This window comes from Cryptomeria japonica, chromosome 7 (genome assembly GCF_030272615.1).
Source record: "Cryptomeria japonica chromosome 7, Sugi_1.0, whole genome shotgun sequence".
Taxonomy (NCBI): Eukaryota; Viridiplantae; Streptophyta; class Pinopsida; order Cupressales; family Cupressaceae; genus Cryptomeria; species Cryptomeria japonica.
This window is the reverse complement of record NC_081411.1, coordinates 478,447,050-478,467,839: the sequence shown is the minus strand read 5'-3', so window position 1 is coordinate 478,467,839 and position 20,790 is coordinate 478,447,050. Positions and strand designations below refer to the sequence as shown.

Here is a 20,790-nt window from a genome sequence, read left to right as displayed (position 1 = left end):
CTTCTTTTGTGGCTTGAATGTGTGTAAGGAGTATGTTATGTACATGTGGATTTAAGCAGTTTTATTTCCTTCTGTACACGATACACGCCTGAATTTAGTAGCAAACAATACAAGTGGGAAACAAATGCAAATAATAAGCATTCCAAACATATTTGTCTTCCATCAAATGATTTCAGATCTTGTAGTTATACAGTATTAATATTGATAAAGGCACTAAAAGATTTTTTAATTTGGGAATTTTGCAGACGGATTATATCAATTTGCAGTCACTAGAATTTAGAATGATGACATATCAATCTGATACATGCTGCAAGGTTTATGGATCCCTAAAATTGGCATTCAATGCTGCAAAATATAATTTTAAATATGGGAAAAGATTCTAAGAAAAGTGAGCTAGTTGAGTGTTATGCTCAAAATCACCTCACAATAAAATTGCAGCACTTATCCTCAGACTTTCAGAATTTCATAAACACCATCGAAATCTTTTCATCTAGACAATTCTGGTAATATGTAATGTCCCCACTTTGAAATAGAATTTAATGGTAAATAATAATAATAAAATTAAAATGCAAAAGAATAAAATTAAATTAAAATTAAAATATATAAAAGAATATAATTAAATATAATTAATATTTGATTAAGTTAATGAATGGTCAAAAGACATGGAATGAAAAGTTGTGACTCCCTCAAACATGACATATAAAAGGGAAAAGAGAACCTCATTTGAGAGGGGGATAATTTGGGAGTCAGAAGTGCAGATCTGATTTAAATAAGTGCAGATCTGATTGTGAAAGATTGTGCCCCTTTCAAAGGGCAGAAATAATGAAGAGTTGCACTCTTTCAAAAGGTGCTAATGGTGAAAGGATGTGTCTCTTGCCAAAGGGCATACATAATGAAGAGGTGTGACCTCTCCCTCACATTGAGAGATATAAAGGAAAGGAATCAAAAGCCTCCAGTGACATCACCACAGATCAGATCAGATCAGAACTGTTATTAAGTTACAGGCAGTAACATCTTTGTTCTTAGTGGTATGCATGGGGATGCATTTAATATGTATACTTAATAAATGAAGCCTGATAATGTTCTTATGCAGAATTTAATAGTAATATTAATATCGACTGCAATATGTATGGCAGTCATACTTTATAGATAGATGGATAGAGAGAGAGAGAGAGAGAGAGAATGTTTGATTAGACAAATAACAATATTAGAATGTAAATCAGAAAGAACCCTTAAGTTAATAACAGTAAGAAGAATATGTTTATATATAATGCTTGTTACTACTGTCAGTATTAAGAAGTTAGGGATTGAGATGTTCCAAAGAGGGGCAGTCTAAATCCAAGCAATAGGTTAAGTACCAAGATAGGGTGGAGATCAATGACCCATAAACCTTGAGGGTATACCCAAGATAGGTAAGGGCTTGGATCTGTAAACTTTGAGAGAACCTATTGTATTTGGTCTCTAAGTGCTTTGGTAATATATATAGACCTTTCTCCCTTTAAACTGAAGTAGTAGCAGGGCCTAATATCTATATTAAGAACTATGAATAATGAAATTAATCATCTAATGGGGAAAATAAATAAGCACTTGTTAATAACTAATAAATTGAAGAATATCACTGACTGGCTTCATGATTAGTCTCTCAATCAATTTTAGTATATTGAAATAGATTAATTATGGTTAAAACAGACTTAAACCTAGTAGGGGACATTACATAATATATCACTTAGGGTGTTGTGTGAGATTAGAGAAGCAAAGTTTTGCCTACGGTGCAACCCGTTGTGGCTGATCCCTTCACAAGTAAACACCACTTAGCATTGTTTTTTGTAATCTGCATATATAATTAGAATCATCTAGTCTAGAGCTTTCCAATGATATATAGTACTTAGATTTTTGTATGAAATTAGGTCTGGTAAGTAGAGTCTGAACATGCAGTTTGTCATTGCTGATTTGCCAGATCAGTCACTTCACAGCAAGTTTGCAAACGTATAAGGTGGAATTTTAAATATTTGCAAGCATCTTAAATTTGTCTTATCAAGAGCTATATTGTTATATACAACAGACAGAATATCATAAAGCATCCTGCTGTGAGTAAGCATTTTACTGCGCAAAATGTTGCAGCTGACTCACGGTAGTTCCTAGTGTTGCCTCACAGCAAAATCACAAGTGTTACCCTTGAAATTGCATTTCTGAACCTCTTGCATTGAGGCTTTTCCAGTAATACACTGCAGTTAGCATGAAGTAGAAATTTGATGCTGCAATTAGGATTTATTAGGGCTGTACTTCATCTATTTTCAGTTCCGGGCAGCCTAAGTTCACCGGAACATAACTTTTTTATCTGTTTACCTAATAGGAAAATGAATATAGGATATTTAGATTTTTGGGTTTTTTGCGTCAATAGTTGATGTTTTTCATAAGCCCAAGGTGAGTGGAAATTCTATTTTGTATATTTGACCCATTGAGGTGAGCTAGCAAAACTGAGAATGTATGAGCATTCACATGTACTATATAAGTTTGAGTATCATGTAGATGCTTAATGTTTTAAAGAAAAGACTTAGTTTGTGAGAATGTCTGAGCATTCACATGTGCTATCTAAGGTTGAATGTCATATAGATGCTTAGAGTTTTAAAAAATAGACTTTGTGTTTATCTCAATCTGCTTGACCTTACATGTGTTTTTGCCAGGGCCATCAGAGGCAGTACTATACCACTTGAATATTTAAGTTGCTTGTTAGATACTTTCAACAAAAGCAACTGGAATAAGCAAGAAGCCCTGACTTTCCCTAGGCTGTTCATGGCATTGTCATTGAATGCTTCAGTGTGTCTTTGAAGTCTAGAAAAAATATATTTTGCTTTATAATGTTAAACATGTTTTATTCAGTACACAATTGATGGTAGCATGGACTCTGGAGTGCTTTATAATCTTTGACTGATTGCTATAGTCCTTGACTCAATCCTGTAAAATCAAATACAGATTAAGGAGTGGATGTCAATCCAATACCTTTTTATCCTCTATGTGAATTTGCTGCACTTTTCCTTTGTAACAGAACTTGTAAGACCACCACCCATCATGCTGCAAGACCATTGAATCAGACATCAAAACTGTCAAAGGCAGAATGGATGTGTTTATTATTTCTAAAAAAACCCAGTAATTTAAGAGTAGATTCTTCTACTATGAATTCTTTGGCACCAAATAGCAGATTAATTATAAAGAAAAATAGAATTGTGTAAAATAAGCATCAAAGCTAGAGGAGTCTGACTCGTAGGAAACATTGGTCCTTCAATGCCTCAAGAAGCTCATCTGGAGTCTTAGTTTTAATCTGCCTATCTTTTGCCAGAGTAACACTACTGCTATATTGTTCATTGGAATCCTTGGCATCCTTATATACATCAGTCTTTGGAAGAAAACATTCAAACTTTTGCCCCTCTCTGTCAGTCATCAAAACTGATTCTTGCCCTGGGTCCTAGTATGAATGAAATTACAACAGTCAGAAGCATTGAAGCAAACGAAAAAGGAGCAAGTCCTAAATTATGACAAGTCGTAAGCAATTATTTGGTATGATTACACAGAAAACTGCCAAATTACCCTTGATTTTAGATTATTTTACCTAAAATTAAGTATGTTTTCAAGGCAACGATCAGAAGCTCAAATACCACAGCAACTGTGCTAATATTAAAATTTTCAAATTCAAAGGAGTTTTGAAAAGTATTTGTAGTCTCAATAGATTAATAAATCATTAAATACATAACACCTCAGCAATGGAAATATAGTCAGCTTGTAAAAACAATGCTAAGGAATAATAGGGAAGCTAATTACAATATTCTCACTAAATATAAAAAAGATAAATAAGAGTCAGCTAACTTCATTTCAGAGATTCAGTCTTGTTTATATTCACTAAGAATAATGTTTTTGGCTTAGAATGATGAGCAGCTTTTTATTTAGCTAAACTTTTATGTAACCGGTAAACAATCTCAGAAAAACAACTCACCGCATGAAAAGGTGCATCCACTGAATGCATCTCAATCTTGTATTTAGGATCATGGTTGCTATGGCTAAATATAACACCCGCTGCTTCACATGCAAAAACCATAGAAAAAGTAAGAAACGTGAATAAAAGGTCAAAGATGGGGCACATAATATCTAAGTCCTGAAGCAGAAATCACAATGAATATAAAACAATACCAGTGTTTGTTAAATAATATCTGTAGCTTAAAGGATCAATTAAATGTCTACGCATTATAGCTCATGAGTCTCTTAGGACTAATTTATCCCGAAATTCAAGATCAGATGGCACTAATTGATCTATCATTTTAACAGAAATTCCTAGCTATCACACAAACCAGTTCACCTCTTGCTAAACATGACAAACACCATTATTCTTCATAATAGATACATTATGATTAGAATATAGTTAGGCAAACTGATTATTTTTATGTTTGCTAAGATAAGTAGTTTGTTCTGTCTATTCATAACATATAGTCCCTTGTCTGTTCATGTATTTGTTAGAAACTTAAATGGTTATGAGCATTGTTGTGTAGCTACCAACTTATAGCAGCAGTATTATGCAATGTTATGGCTTGTGTGTTAGGTCTAAAAGGCATCAAACCCGGTTACTATTATCAGCTGCAAAAGAGATTAAAGGTGGATTGCATTAGGATGGAGAATGATTGCATTTCTTGTGATTGCCAGGCACACTGCCATTAGAATGATTGCATTTCTTGTGATTGCTAGGCACACTGCCACTAGAATGATTGCATTTCTTGTGATTGCTAGGTGCACTGCCATGGTATGGTATAGCATGAGGAGAATCACAGGTAACATTTCTTTTTTTAGAACACAGTTGGCATGTGCTATCTTTCAGCATCAGAATTCTCTAAGCCTGGACATATGAGTGAACCTATCATGCCAATGGAGATCAAAGCAGGTAACTTTTGCTGGGAGTGTTGAACAAGAGGTGCAAGAGTTTTCAATTGTGGGATCCCCAGACCAATCAACCAGGTCTGATAATGAAATAACAAAGATTCCTACTCTTTCACTAAACTTTATGTGTGGTCACAACTCTCTATATTAACAAGGCAATTGCAGTTGTTGCTGGTGAGAAAGGATTGTATAAACTTGTCGATCACAAATCAATGAATGCTCATGCACTAGCAGAGGTGAAAAATTACGGTACACTATGGCAAGTATGGACACATAAATTATCAGTGTAATCACATAAATCTGTCCACTTAATTAAAATGAATATTTAGTATTTATTTGATTATTTAACCATCAATCAATAATTAATTAAAATTTATATATTTAATTAATTCATCTTAACCCTCTTCTCCTATTGATTAAATAAATTATTCAATTTATTTGATTGAATTCACTTAACCAAATTCAGACCATTAATTAAATAAATAAATCATATTTATTTAATTAAATCTTCTTTCACATTTAAATAAATTAATATTTATTTAAATTCCCCCAAAATCCCACCTCTCACATTTAAATAAATTAACATTTATTTAAATCACCTTTATCCTCCACCCACTTGTATTTTCCTACAAATGCAAGTTGCACAACTATTTTAAATAAATCATTTATTTAAATCACCTTTATCCTCCACCCACTTGCATTTTCCTACAAATGCAAGTTGCACAACTATTTTAAATAAATTATTTATTTAAAATCCTATTTATCCTCACCAACTTGAAACCTTTAATGGTTTCCCTTAAAGTCTTCAAACTTAATGGCTTCCTTCTAGAGTCTTCTCAAACCTTTAATGGTTTCCCTTAAAGTCTTCAAACTTAATGGCTTCCTTCTAGAGTCTTCTCAAACCTTTAATGGTTTCCCTTAAAGTCTTCAAAACTTAATGGCTTCCTTCTAGAGTCTTCTCAAACCTTTAATGGTTTCCCTTAAAGTCTTCAAAACTTAATGGCTTTAAAGTCTTCAAACTTGATAGCTTCCTTCTATAGTCTTCTTAAGCCTTTAAAGGTTTCCCTTAAAGTCTTCAAACTTAATGGCTTCCCTTAAAGTCTTCTTAAGACTTTAATTGCTTCCCTTAAAGTCTTCAAGCCTTTAATGGTTTCCCTCAAAGTCTTCAAGCATTTTGATGCTTTATCTTCCTTTTTCTCATTTAAATAAATTAATATTTATTTGAATATTTATCCAAATGCAAATTACACCATTTAATTGAAATAAATGATTTTATTTTAATTGAAAATACCAAAATTCCTCCCACTTGCATTTTCCTACAAAATCCACTTGCATGCCTAAACCCCTTCTAGATTCTTCTAAACCTTTCCTAATTAACCTAATCCATCCCCTAAATATTGTCACATTCCTAAGCAAATTGAAGTCACTTCTCAAAGACTCCAAAGTCTTTGAAAATCAATTAATGCTTTGTGTGTTCAACAAATTAACCTCTAAAGTCTTCCAAACCACTTATGGCTCTTACATGACCATTAATGGTTAATTCCACTTGCACCCATGGTTAAGGACGTTGACCCCTAACTTAACCCTCATGTAACCCATGTGTCTTTTCAAAGCATTTATTTTTTTGACTAGGGTAACCATCATGTCCCCTCAAGCATTTAATGCTCCTTATCTCTCCTCTCAAGCCTCCTCATGGTGACACTTGTCAACATGGGATTGGGTTGAAAGTCTCACATGGATTGAATATCTTTCAATCCTAACCCTTGTTAAGATTGCTCAATCTTAACCCTTCATTTCCCCATTTCTTCTATAAATAGAACCCTTCTCCTCAAGCAAAAAAAAAAGCATTAGAGTATTGTTGTTATACTGGCATTAACATAGAGCTTTTTCATAGCATCACTATCTACACTTGCATAGCATTTGTTTATCATATTCAACCATCTTGAATCTCCATATGGCATCCATGGATAGTGCTAAAAGCTGAGAGCTACACTCATTTGGGACTTGGAGAGGGAAGAAACAAGGGAGAAGCATCAAAAGGCATCATGGAAGCATCTTAGGGAGGCTCTTCTCCTTTCTTTTATTTTGTTAAACTTCTTTCATGCTTTTTTGAAATCTCTTTTGATATGTTTGGAATGGTTTTTAGTTCTTTGTTTTATTTTTATGGTTGAAACTAACTTATTAACATTGAACTTTGTTGTTGCCTTGTCCCCATTTCCATGACATCATTTGGTGAACCCGACGTGAATCAAAGAGCAATCATTTTGAAGACTACTAACTTTTGAATGTTTTAATTGACACATAGGTCATTCTCTTGCGTTTTTGTTCTCAATTTAGCACCTTCGCAAATTGATACTTTAGCACTATTGTTTATATTGTTGCTCTTTCATGTTAAATAGCACTTCTGTTTTCACACAGAGTAGAGCTATTGTAACAGAGAGTTGTAAGAAAATTCCTTGTAACCGAAAACCAAAAATTTTACGCTTGTAGAAGCCCACCAAAACATGTGGATTTTTCTAACTAATTATCTTTTGTGCAGGTTTTAACTAACCCCTACAATAGGATTTTTTAGCAATTTTAGCTTAGGAAATAAATTTGTTCATATTTCTAACTTCGTCTTTCAAGTTAGGATAAAATAAATTCATTTTCCTTTTGGGTTAAAATCAACTACACATTCATTTGGAGTTTTTAAAAGAACCACATCTTTCATTTAGAGCTCTAAAAAGAATCACACTTGTTCAAAGTTAAAAAGAATCACAAAAACAAACACGCAAATTTATTTTTTTTGCAAAGTTAGGAACAAATTCTTTTGGTGCTTAAAATCAACAAGACAAATTTTATTTCTTGCATCAAGATAAAACTCACAATCCACACTTCCATTTTTGGTGCAAATAAAATTCACAATCAACTTGTCTCATTTTTAAAGCAATTTTACTTCATGCAAACGTGTTTTTAATTAAGTTGACCAAGATTTTCAAATTCTAGTTTACTCAAACAATTGCCTTTGAAAATTAAAAAGAACACCATGATTGTTGGAGCAACATCTCCAAATAGATAGAAAATCATTGCGATAACAAGTTAAAAGGAACAAGTGAATTTTGTGTTTGGCACACTTGTGCAAAAGAGTTGGTCGAGTGGTCCTACTTCTAACACACACTATCCTCTCCCTTGGCTCTCGTGGTCCTAGGTGCAAGAGAAAAGTGTTAGTAACACTCAAATTTTATCTTTTTAAAAGAGGCCTGCCAAGGGATCGATACTCTTGGGAACGACCTCGAGCGGTAAATCCTTCGAGCCGCTATAGAAATCAGGTGTGAGCGAAAGCTGTAGCCTTGGGTATAGCTGTTCCTACAGTGTAACTGGCCGAAAGGACAAATGGGCCCTACCACTGGTTACAAGGCTCTTAAGTGAGTCACTGCAGAATGAACTTATGTCCAAAAACATCGAACATGACTAAACACCTTTAAGTAGTAGCCCACCCGTTCTATTGATTGAGGATATTTGTGATATAATTTAGTGCAAGAGCATAGATTGTTTTGCTCCCAAGATACTCACCATACATATTTCCTTGAATAGAAACATAGCTTTTTGAAAAGTCACTTGTGGCTTGATAAAAGTGGTGACTCCCCCATCATAGGGATCATCTATTTGTTATGCTCGTGCAAGACTTAGTATATCACATCCTTAACTGCCACGGCGGGATTCATAAGGTATGTAGTACCAAAGTCGAAGAAATATCAAGATGTGGGCTAAATTTATCACAACTGGCCATTTGACCTTAGGGATAAAAAGTGTTTGAAGTGTGTTCGTTTTAGTCAAAGACCAAGTGCAAATTGAGCCGACTTCAGGCTTTGAAAACACACCTTAAAATACATCTAAAGGAAGGGTCATATAAAAGTCCAAGGATTGGGTTGATCTAGACCCATACTCATCTGTGCCTTTGAGGCAACATTCTTGTGTTTGTGTGCTTGCTTTGTTTTCTTGTCAAAGAAACATCAAAAGAAAAATCACTTCCAAAAACAAAGTATTCATCCAACCAAACATCTCTCAAAACAACCAAAAATACCAAAAACAAAGTGCAAACAACAAAGAATCAAACTTTATAACCATTCTTCACATCTTGCAAAAGAAGAAGCATCATCAGAATATCAACTTGAAAAGAAGACCATTGAGCTCAAAGGCTTTGATCAAAAGGAGGAAATTCTTCTATATAAATAGACAAATCTTTGTCTCACATAGAGTTTTTTTGTGTCACATGCGTCTCTACTTTCAAGGCAAAACAAACGAATTTGATTCAGAGACATTGAACCGCAGAGCTTTTCTGCAATCTAGAGCTCTGAGTTATCACAAAAACCAAGGAGGTAAGATTAATCCCAACTTTTTCCCAAACATCTGTATCACATACAACATAGCTCGAGAAATACCACCAACACCCGAAAGGGAAGAGGTAGAGTTTGTCCCATTTGTGACACAAAGCTTTTATTAAAGTTTAAAACATTTTCATCCATTATCTTACTCATACATCATCACTTCATCATCAATCCGTTCCAACTCTCAAAACATTAAGAGGTTCTTGCTCCAAGTTCTCTTTTTAGATATTGCTTGAATCAAACGCATCACATCACTTTTTAGATTGTTTCTACATCTAGGATAAGCTCATCCTAAGAGACACATCTACACAGGTTAAAACTAGTTCATGAGTGAATCCTCTAATTACTAGGTAGTTAAATCTGTAACACATCTCAGATTTCTCTACACCTTATCACATCCAACCTTATCAAAACAAACAAGCAATTCAAAGAAGGAATTTCGGTTACATCTATCTTAAAAGTGCTAGAGATCCACATGCAACACAATTCACCAACCATCAATCTCTCATTTCATCAAAAACTCATCATCGTTTTCACACAACTTCAACAAAAGCTTGTAAACAAAATGGCCCAAACCCGATCACAGTCAAGGCAACGAGAAATAGAAATGGAAGAAGAAGAAGAGGAAAATCTCAATGAATTTCAAGAAGCACTTGGAGGAAATGCAAATGACGAAAACCCAAGTATTCCCACTCCTGCAACAATAGAAAGGGCCCAGCATAACCCTCTCTTTAACAGACTTTTTGACGAAATACTCAGGAGCAATGCGGATGCTCACTTTTTAAAGCTCGCTCAAGAAGGAGCAAAACTCCCCTCTGACTTTGATCTTGCCCAATTAAGACAAGCATCAGAAAGACAAAGTTGCCATGAAGAGGAAAGAGGTAGAGATCCCATCAGATATAACATTCCTCGAGGTAACCCACCACCTCCTCCTCCTCCAACTGAAATGGAGATGTTGCGGCAACAAGTCGAGAATCTCGCCCAACAACTTCATAGTGGTGTCAAGACCAACCAATTCTCACTCAATGACATCTGTCCTTATCCTTTTGATCGGAATCTTTATATGCCACCCTTTCCACGAGAATTCGAAACACCCAAATTTGAAAAATATAGAGGAAAGGGGGATCCCCACGATCATGTCAGAGAATTTCATTCCGCTTGTCTCGAAGTGGCATATGAAGACACATACCTAATGTGCCTTTTTCCCCAAAGCTTGGGAGGAACAACCACATCATGGTTTTCCTGACTATCAGGTGGCATTAGAACATTTGAGGAACTCATCCAGAAGTTCCTAGCTCATTACTCTCATAACATTGAACGCGACATCACCATGGCCGATCTGTGCAACACCAAACAAAAACTAGGTGAACTATTCTCTGTATTCCTACAACGATAGCGCCAAATGTCTAGCAGACGTTCTCTTCAGTTACCTGAACGAGAACTAGTGGAAATATTCATTTCCAACTTAAACGAAGAAATGGAATTTCACCTGGATGTCAAAGACACGGACTCTTTTAATGATATGATCACCAAGGGTTTGAAGTGTGAACGGGCACTCATCAAGAAAGGACTCATCAAAATCTATAATGAACCAAAGGATGGTCCTCGCCCACGCTTCAATAGTGATAAACCAAGCTTCTGGAACAAAAACAAGAATATCGTCAATGATGGGGTTGTGGATGCCCGGACTATCCAAAATGCACAACCTGTGGTTCGATTTGCAGGACAGAATCCTCCACCTCAGAATAACACAAATGTTCCTTCAAATCAAAGTCGCATCACATCTCACGATGAACCAAGACCTCGTCAGCAAAAACAGAAACGCACATACACTCCCTTAGGGGAACCCATTGAAACAGTATTGCGACAACTCATTTCTCAAAATTTGGTCACTCTCCCTAAAACATCAAACTATGAACCTCAAGTCAAACCCGCATGGTGGCGAGATACTGAACACTGCGATTTCCACCAAGGGAGAGGACACAAGACAAGTAATTGTCATCGATTGAAAGATCTTATTCAAGATCTTATTGACCGAGGAGAAATTGAAATAGAAGGACATGACCCAAAAACAACAAATAATGATCATCTAATGTTCAAAAATCCACTTCCATCACAAGATCAAAGGGGTCCTTCCACTTCCAGGAGAGGCACTGATACCACTGATTATACACAGGCTGCGTATAATTATACTGTAAATCACTTGTATGATGCCAATGAACAAGTTGCAACTATAACCTTCAAAAATCCCAACTCAAATTGCAATGTTGTTACACGTCGTGGCAAGGTCACCATAAAGGCAGCTCCACAAGGCACCACCTCCATCCCAAAGCAGTACAATCTTGTGGAACAATTAGACAAAACACATGCGCTTATATCCATTTTAGAACTATTGCGCCTATCGCCATCCCATAAAACTATCTTGGATCAAGCACTCCAAGAGGCGTCAGTCCCTGCAAATCTGAATACAGACCAATTTTAAGCCATGGTTGGAAGTCTCAAGTCATCACCTTGTCTCACTTTTTCCGAAAGTGACAACTCTTCCTTCCAACAACCTCATAATGCTTCGCTACACATTTAAGGCTTTATTAACCATCATAGGATCAAGCGAGTCTTGATCGATAATGGAGCAGGCCTGAATATTTGTACACTACAGTTGGTCACAGCATTGGGATATGTGGTAGAATCAGTGGATCCTCGTAAGAAGATCACAATCAAAGCCTATGATGATGCAGAGTGTTCATCCAAAGGAGCTGTGGTACTACCAATCCGAGTGGGCCCCGTGGTAAAGCACATCATCTGTCAGGTTTTGGACCTTCCTTTGCCATATAATCTATTGTTAGGAAGACCTTGGATACATGCCATGCAAGCAGTTCCATCTACCTACCATCAATGTATCAAGTTCCCACATAACGGTGTAGAAATCACAATCCTGGGCGATGCAAATCCCTTTGCGTACTGTCATAATATTAGCCATCAACCAGAGATTACTGTTCCTAATAATAGAGAAGCCATTTCCTCCACATCATATATAAGTCCCACCTCTCTTGCCAGTTCAAACACCACTATACCCAAGCAAGAAAAGCTTAAGATGAAGATAGCAGAGGAAGGTCCTGGGGAATACAACTTGAGTCAACTCTTTTGTGTGGGACAAATGCCCACTTCTCCTAAAACACATGGTAAACCACAGCAGTTACTCCAACAACCACTGATCACGCCAGCATGTGCTTTGACACCTTTCATCCCTGGAAAGAGTCAAGAAGAAGAAACCCAAGATGAGGACTTAGCAGAATGGATCTATAAAGATCCCATCACCACTGATATACCGCAAGTTAAACTTCCTACGGATCAGTATGGCAAAGGTCTCCTCATTATGCAAAGAATGGGGTATGATGGTCAGAGTGCTTTAGGATATTGCAAACAAGGACGACATGAACCTCTGCTGCCAGAATTAAAGCCCAAAGATAATACAGGCCTAGGCTTTGAAAAGGAGATATTTCCTAAGCTCAAATTCAAAGGAAAACCCAGCAAACCATTATGTCAGCCTACTACAAAAAGGACACCTTTCATTATCAAAGCAGCCTCAAGCACCATCCCAACTACCCCATCGAGGCTCAAAACCCCAACACAACTATCACCAATGCCAATCATCCCACCAATTGAACCAGTAATCCCATCAGCAACACCATTAGCAGCAACAACTGTATTAGAACCCGCAGCAGCATCTATGGCACCAGCAGTTCCAGCAGAAGCCACGGAGTCAATATTACCGATACTCCCCGTACCAGATCCTTTAATCCCCATCAACCTTCCTGCAGCACCGATCACTACAAAGGTACATCAACCAATCACACCTGTAGTATTTAACTCCAAAGACATCCCAGTATGGTATAGTAATCGGATGTTGGAAAGTGACTCAGAGACCGACTCACATGAGTGGGAATTTGATTCTGTACAGCTTAACACTTTAGATGAGGAAGACACATCACTACCTCCACCACGCAAAGACATCCCTGTTTATGGAGAAGCACAAATAAAGACCACTTGGGTTCCTGAACTGGAAACATCTTCCACAGACCCTACGTCTCATCCTACACCTAATTCTGACAGGGAGAGTACCATTAACGACCTTCACCATAACGTCTTAACCCTCACTGATACATCTAACACACTTAACCTAATCGATGAAGTAATGCCCATTATCCACCCTGAACTCATCAAATGGAACCAACCAAATCCCCCATGTCTTGACTTCTTCCAAAACGATGAGGCCATCATTGACTTTTTGGAATTAAGGGATAACCTACCAAGCAAAGATCACAAAGCTGGATTCGCCATTGAACTTAATAGCGCAGCATACTTCGGGGTGGATGCCAAACCTTTCAGCTGCAAAAATATAACAATAAAACATGGATCTTCCAGTGAAAACCACACCGTGGCACTGTTTGATTCAACAAAAGTAAAAAGAAAGAGCGTATCCAATGGTGAAAACCTCTCTGAGGTGCCTGAGGATGAAGGGTTTGACATTCTCCCTGCTAATGCACAACAGGAAAGATCAACGATTCTCATCGAGGAAACCAAAGAATACATTGTGGGGACTCCTGAAAATCCTCATCTCATACATCTAGCATCTCTTCTCACTCCAGAGGAACAGCCTAAGTTTATAGAGTTCTTCCAGAAGCGTCAGATCAACTTTGCATGGTCATATGCAGACATGCCTGGGCTTGATCCTGATTTAGTCATGCATCACCTCACCGTCGCAGAAGGAGCCAAACCTGTCAAGCAGAAGCTTCGTAAGATGCATCCTCAAATTGCAGTACTAGTCAAAACAGAACTCAAGCAACTCCTAGATGTTGGTTTCATTAGACCAATTGATTATGCAGAATGGAACTCCAATATTGTGCCTGTCGGCAAACCAAAATGGGGCATCCGCATTTGTACTGACTTCAGAGATCTGAATAAGGCCTGTCCTAAGGATGACTTCCCCCTACCAAATATCGACATCATAGTGGATCTGACAGCCGGACATGCCATGCTTTCACTCATGGATTGCTTTTCAGGATACAATCAGATAAAGATCGCACCAGAAGATCAACATAAGACAGCCTTCACCTGTCCATGGGGCACATATTGTTGGAATGTGATGCCTTTCGGTCTCAAGAATGCAGGAGCAACCTATCAAAGAGCAATGACCACCATCTTCCATGACGTGATGCATACTATGATGGAAGATTATGTGAATGACTTACTAGCAAAATCACTCACTAGAGAAGGGCATCTCCACATCTTAGATAAAATCTTTGATAGACTGGAACAATACCATGTTCGACTCAACCCAAAGAAATGTGTCTTTGGAGTCACCTCCGGGAAGCTTCTAGGATACATTGTCTCAAGCAAAGGTATTGAGGTCGACCCAGCAAAGGTAAAAGCAATCATGGACATGCCACCTCCAAAGAATATCAGTCAGCTAAGGACATTACAAGGACGGCTTCAATCCATCCGAAGATTCATTGCACAACTGGCTGATAAGTGTCACCCATTTACACACCTGCTACACAAGAACATCCGCTTTCAGTGGGATGCCCGATGCCAACAAGCATTTCAGACGCTTAAAGACTATCTCATAAATCCACCATTGCTGATGCCACCAGATCCAAATAGACCGTTGTTACTCTATATCTCAGCAACAAGTACAGCATTGGGTGTACTACTGGCACAACATAATGCAGAAGGAAAAGAGTGTGTTGTTTACTACATTTCTCGTACACTGGTGGGCTATGAACTCAATTACACACCTATTGAGCGAGCTTGCCTAGCAGTAATCTTAGCAGCCACTAAACTGAGGCACTATCTGTTAACACACAAAGTACAACTCATTGCAAAGATTGATCCACTCAAGTATTTACTCAGCAAAGCAGCATTGATAGGTCGCTTGGCCAAATGGGTGATGATTCTAAGTGAATTTGACATCGAGCATGTAGATCGTAAAGCTATCAAAGGTCAAGTTATTGCGGATCAGTTGGCCGATGCACCTCTCATAGGCGATCATCCTCTCATTTCCAATTTTCCAGATGAAGAGATATTCATGATTACAACAACACAACCATGGAAACTATACTTTGATGGTTCGTACACTAGGCATGGCTCAGGGGCAAGCATTTTGTTTATCACACCTCAAGGTGATAGCATCCCGAAGTCTTACAGGCTCACATTTCCATGCACCAACAACATAGCAAAGTATGAGGCCTTGATCACAGGACTCAGGCTAGCCGTACAATGGAAATTACAAGAACTGCAAGTATATGGCGACTCACAACTAGCCATTCAACAAGCAACAAATGAATATCAAACCAAGGATGATAAACTCATGCCATATAAGCAAATGGTGGACAATCTAAAGACATCATTTACTACTATCACTTTTGAGCAGATACCAAGAGATCAGAATCGAGCTGCTGACGCTATGGCTACCATCGCATCTCTCCTAGATCTTCCACAGAATTCAACACGCTACGAGTTCTTGGTAGAACAGCTTTGGATTCCCGCTTATGATATCCCTGAATCCGATATGATATGTCGCCTTGTCGGTTCTGAATCCCCATGGTACGGTGAGTTCTACACCTATCTCCGCAATCACACCCTTCCTCCCAACCAATCGAATAACCAACGTAAAACCTTCATTCACCAAATTGCTCGATATACCATTATTGCCGAGACCCTATACGGACGCAGTCTTGATGGTACTCTCCTTCGATGTCTAGAACAAGATGAAATAACAAAGGCTTTGGAAGAAGTCCATGAAGGAATTTGCGGGACTCACTCGAGTGGTCCATCACTAGCCAAGAAACTCCTGCGCAATGGGTACTATTGGCCATCTATGGAAAACGATTCCTACTACTTTGTCAGAAAATGCAAGAAATGTCAAGTTCATGGCGACCTGATACATGCACCAGCCCAGGAACTACAACCAATCACAACACCATGGCCCTTTTGTCAATGGGGCCTTGACCTTGTGGGTAAGATTCATCCATCTTCATCCAACGGCCATAAATTCATTATTACCACCAGCGAATATTTCACAAAGTGGATCGAAGCTGTTCCACTTACCCAAGTCACCAGCAAGCAGATCGCCTCATTCATCCTCAACTACATCATCTGCCGGTATGGTGTGCCCATGTCCATCATCACAGATAATGGTCTTCCTTTCAAAAATCAGGATGTCCGTGAACTTTGTGAGAAATTTCACATCCAACATCGCTTTTCCACCCCCTATTACCCACAAGGCAATGGTCAGGCCGAAGCATCAAATAAAAACATATTAAGAATCCTCAAGAAGACAGTCAATGATGTCGGCCGTGATTGGCATGTTCAACTAAATCCAGCGCTATGGGCATATCGAACTAGCATTCGAACCCCTACAGGTGCAACTCCTTATTCGTTGGTCTATGGTGCAGAAGCTATCTTGCCTATTGAGGTCGAGATACCATCATTACGGGTTTCCTTGCACAATCTCATCGATGATGAAGCATATAGAGTATCCCGTCTTCAAGACTTAGAGTTACTCGATGAGAAGCGACAAGCTGCATACAATCACCTCAAAGCCTATCAGCAACGCATGAGCAGAAGCTACAATCACCGAGTTAGATCTCGTACATTTGAGGTAGGTGATCTTGTTCTACGAGAGAATCCTCGCAACCAACCAAACAAAGAACATCAGGGCAAGTTTGAATCAAACTGGCTAGGCCCATATGTTGTCACTGCTGTGTTCGGGTCCGGGGCATATCAATTGGCTACATCAGAAGGAGAACCGCTCGCAGATCCAATCAATAGCATGCACCTAAAACGGTTTTATACCTAAGCTGTACAGAGCATCAGGCTCCCCTGCATACCAGAAAATACCAAAAACATTCAGAAAAATATCCTGAAGAAATACAAAAACATTCAAAAAAGTAAAGAAAAATCATACATCCAAACAGTGAACAACCACTCTGGTGGCACCTTGGGTAAGTGCGATGGTGAAAACCTGGCAAACAGGCACCACTCGTAAAGACAATGGCTCCAGTATCTTTCAGATTCGTTGCAATCACATTCATGCATCCACACATCCATCCATCTAAACCATGTCTTGTTATTTGATCTGTAATCAAAGAAAGTACTTCATGCGTCTTGCATCCCGCTTTGTCATAGTCATGTCTACACTTGGGGGCAATGCCCTTAAATCTAGTTGGTGGAAGTGAATTCTACATTACTGGTGATTCATTGGGTAAAACATTCAAAACTGTTTCACAAAATCCAAAAACATTTAAAACTATTTCACAAATCCAAAAAACATTCAAAAATGACTCACAAAATCCAAAAACATTCAAAACAATTCAAAATCCAAAAACATCAAAAAACATCAAAAAATCAAACAAAAAAACATGGCAATACATTATACATACCCATCTGAGCAGATCCCAAACAAACATTGCGACATACTTAACAAATGACCATTTATCAATCAAACCAAACAACATCAACAATCTACACAACAAACTGTCTTCAACAAGGATGCATCATTCCTTACCAAAACAAAGACAAGATGACATTTTCTTTGACAAGAAAATTCTGTTTAAACTATCATATACTTGATTGATTTATGGGTTATTTATTTTAGGTTCTTGCCGCAATTGTTTGTATCCTCTGCAATTTATTTCCGATGAAGTTCTGGGGCATGTACTAATGGTGTCTACGTGGGAAGTTCACTAAGTTACGTGATCATAGGCAAAAATACAGTCATAGATCACTACGGCTTGCTAACTACAGCGTATACCTCGACCATATGAGCATGAACCATTACCAAGGATCTATATTCTTTATTCTTTATGTATATACTGTTTGTTTGCAGGTACAATGCTTTTTCTTTGGTTCCTCCTACCTCATCCAAACTGGATAAAGGTTTTATCTCTTATTACGGTATGCACTTGTCTCAGGATATGATCACCCTAAGATCAAGGAGGACGATCCAAGTCATGCATGAAAGGAGATAATCCTTGCCTGTTCTGCAAGCAATACTCAGGTCAACTTGATCCATTATATCAAGTTGCTTGTATTAACTTGCTATATCAAAATCCATGTAAGAAATACTCTAGTCATCTTGAATCTTTATGTCAAGTTGCTTGTATTTTCTTACAACATTTTAAAATTCAATGATGAAAAATAAAGCACCATGGATCATCATTCCATCTCATTTGTATATATTGCATTCCGTTGTATTCCATCCATCCATACATTCATAAATAGTTGCATATCATTCATACATAGTAATGACAATGGATACTCTATTTTCCTCTTCTTCCATAGGAATGTAATAGGTCCTCCATTTCTTCTATCTAACATTGAACTGCCCCCCACCCTCCCCATCTCGATAATCACCATCACATACCCTACATCGTGTCCCAATCAACCTAATCAAGCCACGTTCATCACCATCCATCTCTAAATAGGAGGGATTGTGTTTCCTATCCTAAGTCATCCAATAAAGTCAAGAAAGTTACTCTATCTGCATAGGTACATCAAGTCACGCACACCTAGACTATCAACAGATACTCTGATCAAGTATCTTCGGGTCTCAACAGGTAATCGATTATGGCAAACCTAGACTACAACAGGCATTTATCATAATGATCTAGTCTCAACGGGGCTACTATGATTCACCACAATCATCCATCCCACGCACACACTATCAATTGATCAACCAATCAAACACAACCCAATGGACAATTACATCAATTGTCTAAGTCTCAACGAGTATTTTGCTTCAGATACCTTGACTTCATCAGGCAATTACATCAATTGTCTAAGTCACCAACAGGTCACTTTGATTCACTTACTCAGACTTTATCATGTCCAAGCAAACAACTAACATCAACTATCACGCTTTCACTTGACCGGAGCAATTAAACCGATTGCACCAGATTGTCCAACCAATTTTGATCAATTGTATAGGATCAATCCAAACCCCACACTACATCTGCTATGTATCTCTTGCAAGACCTCAGGGTACTTGCTGGCTTGTTGTTTCTTCATATTCACTCCATTTTCTCTCATTCTTTCATCATTAGTTCTAATTTCTTCTATTCTACCTCCCCTCCACTTTTCATTCTTTTTCGAGAGATCGCCCGATTTTTCAAAAAAATTCGGCCCATCTCTCGAGGGGGCATACCACCCATTAAATTTACATTTTATGGGGCATTTCTTCACACCTATTTTTCTTTCTTTGAAACGACGCGATAAACTGCACCGTCTCAAAGAGGGGCAAATGTAATCACATAAATCTATCCACTTAATTAAAATGAATATTTAGTATTTATTTGATTATTTAACCATCAATCAATAATTAATTAAAATTTATATATTTAATTATTTCATCTTATAACCCTCTTCTCCTATTGATTAAAATAATTATTCAATTTATTTGATTTAATTCACTTAACCAAACTCAGACCATTAATTAAATAAATAAATCATATTTATTTAATTAAATCTTCTTTCACATTTAAATAAATTAATATTTATTTAAATTCCCCCAAAATCCCACCTCTCACATTTAAATAAATTAACATTTATTTAAATCACCTTTATCCTCCACCCACTTGTATTTTCCTACAAATGCAAGTTGCACAACTATTTTAAGTAAATCATTTATTTAAATCACCTTTATCCTCCACCCACTTGCATTTTCCTACAAATGCAAGTTGCACAACTATTTTAAATAAATTATTTATTTAAAATCCTATTTATCCTCACCTACTTGAAACCTTTAATGGTTTCCCTTAAAGTCTTCAAACTTAATGGCTTCCTTCTAGAGTCTTCTCAAACCTTTAATGGTTTCCCTTAAAATCTTCAAACTTAATGGCTTCCTTCTAGAGTCTTCTCAAACCTTTAATGGTTTCCCTTAAAGTCTTCAAAACTTAATGGCTTTAAAGTCTTCAAACTTGATGGCTTCCTTCTATAGTCTTCTTAAGTCTTTAATGGTTTCCCTTAAAGTCTTCAAACTTAATGGCTTCCCTTAAAGTCTTCTTAAGACTTTAATTGCTTCCCTTAAAGTCTTCAAGCCTTTAATGGTTTCCCTCAAAGTCTTCAAGCATTTCAATGCTTTATCTTCTTTTTTCTCATTTAAATAAATTAATATTTATTTGAATATTTATCCAAATGCAAATTACACCATTTAATTGAAATAAATGATTTTATTTTAATTGAAAATACCAAAATTCCTCCCACTTGCATTTTCCTACAAAATCCACTTGCATGCCTAAACCCCTTCTAGATTCTTCTAAACCTTTCCTAATTAACCTAATCCATCCCCTAAATATTGTCACATTCCTAAACAAATTGAAGTCACTTCTCAAAGACTCCAAAGTCTTTGAAAATCAATTAATGCTTTGTGTGTTCAACAAATTAACCTCTAAAGTCTTCCAAACCACTTATGGCTCTTACATGACCATTAATGGTTAATTCCACT

At 37.3% G+C, this 20,790-nt stretch overlaps 1 protein-coding gene across 2 annotated transcripts in view; it reads right to left on the bottom strand.

The window, feature by feature from the left end:
• Positions 1–20,790, bottom strand: part of LOC131065736 (protein OS-9 homolog) — an 85,285-nt gene that overhangs the window by 18,954 nt on the left and 45,541 nt on the right. Inside the window, exons 2-4 of one of the 2 annotated variants that reach the window (XM_058000352.2) lie at positions 3,989–4,071; positions 3,260–3,463; positions 3,001–3,072 (exon numbers count right to left, since the gene is read on the bottom strand). In XM_058000352.2, coding sequence (XP_057856335.2) covers positions 3,001–3,072; positions 3,260–3,463; positions 3,989–4,071 — 359 coding nt within the window. The remainder of the gene's footprint in view (positions 1–3,000; positions 3,073–3,259; positions 3,464–3,988; positions 4,072–20,790) is intronic. The other variant, XM_058000353.2, reaches the window with a different exon arrangement.